Raw genomic sequence first — 6,604 nt, forward strand, 5'->3', positions numbered from 1 at the left:
CATACTAGTTTTTAAACTGATTTTATCATTTCTATCAAAGTATAGGCTACCACACAGTTCTACCCAACCAGTTCTATCAATTCTACAGATTCTAAAAAGGACAAGGCACACTCAAATGAACAACCATCTCAACTAATTCAAGCCATTGATTGACTTCAAGTACTTGAACACCGGCCTCTGCTGGTGTACCTGTGTACCTATCTCTTTTCCCCAAAATACTGAAGCTCAGTGCTATGTTCTTGAGACCAAAACCTTGGCACGCTTCCCACCTGACCAACCAAAAGCAACTGAGGTTAGCAAAATACCAGACATGACTACCAACACCGTGCCAATGTCATGGCACCAAGATGCACTTTTAATTTTACAAAATTAAAGTGTTACAATAAGTGGTCATGAATAAAATACCTTATAAAGGAGGTCCCCACTCTGACCTGCTGATAGACGTAACAGCGGAGCAGAGGAGAGACACTGAGATAGTGATGTAACCGGTATTTGAGATGTTTTTTTTTCTTCTCGAAAAACAAATATTTTTTTAAATATTTGTATGAAACAAATATTCATTAAAAAAACACTATTTGGCTTTGCCAAATAAAGTATTTGTATTCGGGCACACCCCTAATATAAATACACACACACATATGCATATGTATGTGTGTGTGTGTATACATATATAAAATTGGTATATTGTCATAATCTACATACCTGTGCATGATAATGTCTGTTTTTGCAGTGAAAATAACATGTCTTCCAGTTTGAAACTAAATTCTGAATACTACACATTGACCATTTTTTCTACATTTAATCTGGCAACGTATCTCGTGAGATACATACATTTCAAGTTGCTGAATAACACCATGAACACCTTTAGACAAGTTTTTCGTCATCAGCATATTAAGACATTAGTCATAGTTAGTGTTATGAATTTATATTGTTGTTTTATTGAAAATAACTATGATTAATATATAATTACTTACCACGTGGTAAGCATGTCCTGCACCACTGGCAGCCATGAACATTTCTGATCAGGCTGACAAAAAAACGACAGATAACCTGAACCAAGTCATGTGACCTAGATACCAGTACCAGATATAACTTTTGATAAATGATAACTTGATTGGGTGAAAACCTTCAAATATGCCCCCAACAGGATGTTAAAGACTGTGGATCTCCTGGTACACATTGCCTGTTTAAGGGTTAAATCCGTAGTATTGAAATTCAATGTACTGTATGTACATTTATTTATGTATTTCTAGTTACTAGACTTTTTGCTAGACAATGTAAGATGTTTTAAAAATGAAGCAGCCTGATTTCAAAGTTTATATAGGCGTTATCAGATAAAACCACACAGTCGTGCTTTGGGACTCTGTTAAAAGACTCTTTTCTTCCTCTGCATTTAACTCCATATGCAGACAGGTGACGTGTATCTGATTACTGGCGTCTGCATGTAACCATCACACTGAAAAACATATTTTCCACTGTGCTGAAGTTTGAGCCAGAAAACTAAATAGAAGGAACAATGTAACTGATTTGGGAAATCTTTGGAAAACATAACTAGTGAAACAATCCAAAGTGTTTGGTTTGTGAACTTCTGTTTCCAAGATCAAGATTGAACTTTCAATGTCAACTTTTACAGCCCAAACGCACTGAAAGCGATAACTAATGAGTCTCATTTGATGCACAGCAGGCATCAGATTAGAAACACACATTCGTCGTGTTGTTCTTTGTATTTACTGCTGCATTATTTGGATGTAATGAATGAATGAAAAGGGAGAAACGCAGAGGAGGAAAATGAAACTTAAGTTTCTGTTCTTTAGAACGTAACCGCCGCGAAACAATCAGAAAATAACGTTTTATTTCTCTCATTCACTCTTAACGCTGCAGCATTTGTTGCTGGGTTTCTTATTTGAAGCTTCAATATTGAAACAAGGTCGGAGTCGGGGCTTCGAGGCAGTTTGGCGCGCCTCATAACGCTGTTGTAGCGAGTTCATCCATTAAAACAACAGCCTTGGAGCCTTTAAGCCCCAATGAAACATGGACAAGAAATCCTTAAAAATTCTCAGAAAAATTAAAATTTAAACATCTAGAGTTCTGTGATGATTACTAAGTGAACTTTGTGGTGATCTGCTGTTTCCAAGATCAAAAGTTAACTTTCAATCATTTGTTTAATGCAAATTTTGGATCATTTCTTGTTAGTAGAAAACAATTAAGCAACTTTTATACAAACTATTAAAATGATATACAGGGAAAAAACTGTATTTTACACACTGTTGTACTATTAGTATGGAGTTACACTGCTGGGAATAGTTGACATAAAGTGTGGTAGCTACACCATCAGATGCTCCATATTTACTGGCGTAACGGTTTATCACGTGTGTGTGTGTTGCAGTCAGGAGCAGGAGAACTCGATCCCCAGCGGCGCTCCGGAGAGTCTGACCTTCAAGGAGCGCCAGCGTCTCTTCTCTCAGGGGAAGGAGGTTTCCAACAAGGTCAAAGCTTCACGCAAACTCATGGAGCTGGAGAACGAGCTCAACACCAAGTAGTAGACCCCCGGAGCCTTTTCGCTTCCCAGCGCCACCTGGACGCCCACATCACCACGGTAACGTTCAGGTGCCGCTGGGACAAAACCGGGTCGAGAGAGCCGGTTGCTCGCTTCGCCTACCGCTGACCGTCTCCTCCTGTTTGTGTTGTTTTCCCCTTTTATTTTTTTATTTTAATCATTGAATAACTGGACCATTCACTTTTTTTGACGTAGCTATATCGTTGCAATAGGAGAGACATTAATGGCTTAAAACAATTCTTCCCCTCGTTAAGGTCTGTCAAAGATATATAATGATAAAGCACTGTAAAAAAGTTTTAATTATATCTAGTGAGAATTTGAGAATCACACGACAAAGGGGGGGATCTATTTTTGTTTGTAAAATGGTTCTTGGGGCGACGGGTGGAGAAAGGTTTATGCTCATTTTAATTTTTTTTTAAATAGCTTACTGAAATATGAACAATTTTATGGTGTTATTTTATGCTCTTTTTCTGCATCATGTTGTTTTCACACTTTTAATTTCCTTCTCGCCAGCAGAAATGGCCACGGTTGAGCTCCAGACCAATCTTTATTTTCTTTATTTCTTGTTTTTTTTAAAAAATTAAAATTCTCAGTGAGTGAAAACACTGTTATTTCATTCCGTAGCAAGAAAGCATGGGATTTTTTTTTTTTTTTTTGTGATGTTTTAGATAAAGCTTTGGAGGATTCTCCAGAGGAGGATCTTACAGTCCAGAGAAGAATCTTTTAAGTGCACAACATTACTGTAAATATTTGGGTCCACAACTGTCTCACTCTTTTACTACTGTAGAAACCTGCCAGGCTACTAAAAACTTCAAAACTAATGTGATTTAACAGCATTTTGGTGACAGAAGCTCTAACAGGAAATTCTGCCAAAACTGGATTGTCTCCCCACTGCTCCTCACCGTCAGTGGAGTTAAATTTTTAAATGTTTTTTTGCCCCAACTTGAGGTAACTTTAATTGTATTTGTTTTTAATAAAAATCGTTTTTTTTTTCTTTTTTTTTTGCAGAGTTGTGTGAGATTAATTTGACTGATTGTTCTCTAAATTCAAGCCAGAGAAGGAACTCACTCACTGTCTCTCACGATGAATTAACAAATATTTATTTCAAACCTTGTGGGAAAAAAACATACTTGCACAAAAACACTTATGTTTATTAAATATGTATCGGCAAACTGTTCTGAGGAGTGGATTACATTTGGGACCTCTCGTACTGTGGTAATAATCTGTTTTTTTTCTCTTTATTAGAGACAGAAAAGTGTTTTTACACCAGCTGTAGTTGGAGGGATCCAGGTGTGTTTTTTTTTTTTTTTTAGGACTGGAGTTAAGGTGACAGAATTGTGATTGTACAAAATATATATACACAATTTCCATAATCACATTCACCACCACTGCTGCTCTGCTGATGTAGAAAAGAAATGCACTTCGAACCCGCAGTGTGTCCCTTATTTTTTTTTTTTTTAAAGAAAAAGAAAAAATAGTGATGTTTCAAATGTATCTCTCTTCTGCAGTTTGTTTGAGTGACTCCATCCTGTGTGTGGATTTATTCTATTTTTCTCTCCAGGAGCCTCCACTAAAACATGATGAGATAAGATGCTGTTATAACTGACCTGTAAAAAAAAAACAAAAAAACACTACAGACGCGTCGCCTCTTCCTCCTCCTCCTCCTCCTCCTCTTCCTCCTCTCCCCCCCACCCAACCACAACAACTCCTTTTTAGGTTTCAAAATGGAACTGAATCATTTAAATGGTTTCATGTTTAGCCTTTTGTAAATCATTAATAAATACAGATTTTTCAACAGTGCAGGCTGGAAGTGTGGTCTTTTGTCACTGAAATAAAAATATATCATCATCATCATCATCATCATCATCATCATCATCATCACACTACATCACAGAAACAGGTGGAAAGTAAGTACGTTTAAGTGCCAAAATTATACGTAACTATTTCCATTTTATGGTGCTTTATAATTATAGTTTTCTGCATTACTCGGCTACATCAGGCAGCTACAGTATACTTGTCCAATTAGGGTTTTATATAAAAAACATCTCCATAATTTCGCTTTTCTTTTTTTTTTTACATGTTAATAGTTTTGTGTTTTTAAGTGAGAAAACATTAATGCAGGACTTCTAACTGAATATGTTGTGTGTGTGTGATACTTTTACCTGAGTAGAAAATTGGAATAAAAATACATAAGTACATTAATACTTATGGTTCCACTGTTTTAAACCGTTTCAGGCTAATTTTGTAATATTTTTACTGTCCTATGTGACCATTTCTCAGTGACATAAGGAGAAGGGTCCGACTGCAGACCTTCCTGACACCCCTAGTTCTGTGAGCCAATGAGGTTTGAGCATGAGTAGAAAGGTTCTGTTGTAGGAAGTATATAAACTTCGACTTATTTCATCTCAGCAGTTCACTAAAATCCATGTCTGAACAGATTTCAGGGGAGAAATAGGTCATCCAGCAGCTGAATTTTCACTCATATTACACCCACAAGGCCCAATTTAAAAGTTAGTTCCTACTTTCCTCATGCAGGTACGATTGCTGCCGGTGTTACACCAGATCTGGTGACCCATCAGATTCTGTGACCGGCAGTGTTGGAAGAAGTACTCAGATCCTTTACTTAAGAAAAAGTATCCCATGTATAAGATAAATTTAACAAAGTACATCATTAATACTGATCAGTCAGCACATAAACAGCATTGTAATATATCAGTCAAAGTCTGATTTTCTGCAAAATTAGTACTTTTACTTTAGTACTTTATGTAAATTTAGCTGGTAACACTGCTATACTTTAAGTATAGTATAAATGCAGGATTTTTCCACTTGTGATAAAGTACTTTTAAATTGTGGTATTGACAGTGGTATTGAGTACTTCTTCCACCACTGCAGGTCACCAAACACGGTGTAACACCGGTTACACTGCTGTCTGTCAGCTTGTTGGAGACTGAAGAGAAGCGAACGACTACAGTTACTACTGATGTTATATGTGGTTAATGTCTGGTTAGTGTTGGGGAAAGATCATAGGTTTGGGTTAAAATTTTCACTTGAAACGTAGTTAGTACTTCCGTAAAGTTAGCAGTAACAGTAAATAACACGACAACGTTTTTAAAAAATGTCCCGACTCGAGGTCGGAGGCGGGAATCGAACAACGATCTCCGGCAGTAGAGTCCACTGTTTACCCGGCTGGTAATACCGTAAGACCAGTGACAGAAACGCGTCTGACATGGTAACCTGTTACTGAACAAAGTCTTTCAAACAAGACTTTTGAAACTTAACGTCTAACGTCCGTTTTGACCGTTTAAAGTCTTTTAACGGTCTCCCAATAAAGACAATAGACATGGCGGCATAAGCGATGATGACGTCGACACGCTTCAACGTCTTCCTCGTGGCGTGTAACGTTACATTACACATAACTTCCTTTGGAAAATCAATTTTTTAAACAAAAAAATTGAAGAAAGAAACGTTTTACACCGGATGAGTAAACAGCAGTCAACCGTTCAAAGGTTATTTTTATTAGCGGGAGTTTCTCTATAGGCTTTCATGTGTCAGGATGGCCGAGCGGTCTAAGGCGCTGCGTTCAGGTCGCAGTCTCCCCTGGAGGCGTGGGTTCGAATCCCACTTCTGACAATAACTTTTTTTCCTTCAGTCACCATGTAAATAAGTAATGATCACATTTATGAGACGGAACAGAGCAAAAGGTCTGCTATAAATGACTTAGAAATCCACCTACTGCTCCACATACTGTGGTTCAATTACATTCGTGTCTGTATATATAAATGTATACAGGTTATGTGAGATATAAAAGATAAAAAGGATTTGTTTTTGACCTTTTAGTAATAAACAAACTACTTTGTTAATCTGGGAAATGACCCATCTGAAATAAAGTGCAGTTTACTAAAAAAAAAAAAAACCTTCAAACTTCCTCAAAGATCATTGAACAAAAAAAAAAAAAAACACAGAAAGCTTTTTGTTATTCACACTTTTTCATAACGGTACAAAAAGCTCCAACAGCAGCAATGATTTGTGTTTATCACTGGTTTAACA

At 36.9% G+C, this 6,604-nt stretch overlaps 1 protein-coding gene and 1 non-coding gene across 20 annotated transcripts in view; both read left to right on the top strand.

Moving 5' to 3' along the window:
* afdna (afadin, adherens junction formation factor a) overlaps positions 1-4,357 on the top strand; it is a 111,632-nt gene extending 107,275 nt beyond the window's left edge. For 18 of the 19 annotated variants that reach the window (XM_067571555.1, XM_067571551.1, XM_067571559.1 and 15 more), the window contains one exon: positions 2,387-4,357. In XM_067571555.1, coding sequence (XP_067427656.1) covers positions 2,387-2,540 — 154 coding nt within the window. In that variant the 3' untranslated portion in view covers positions 2,541-4,357. The remainder of the gene's footprint in view (positions 1-2,386) is intronic. The other variant, XM_067571563.1, reaches the window with a different exon arrangement.
* A 1,747-nt stretch (positions 4,358-6,104) lies between these two features.
* Positions 6,105-6,187, top strand: trnal-cag (transfer RNA leucine (anticodon CAG)). Its single transcript has one exon. It is a non-coding gene; the product is annotated as a tRNA-Leu (tRNA).
* Positions 6,188-6,604: the final 417 nt, after the last annotated feature.

Source organism: Thunnus thynnus, chromosome 18 (genome assembly GCF_963924715.1).
Source record: "Thunnus thynnus chromosome 18, fThuThy2.1, whole genome shotgun sequence".
In the NCBI taxonomy this organism is placed as follows: Eukaryota; Metazoa; Chordata; class Actinopteri; order Scombriformes; family Scombridae; genus Thunnus; species Thunnus thynnus.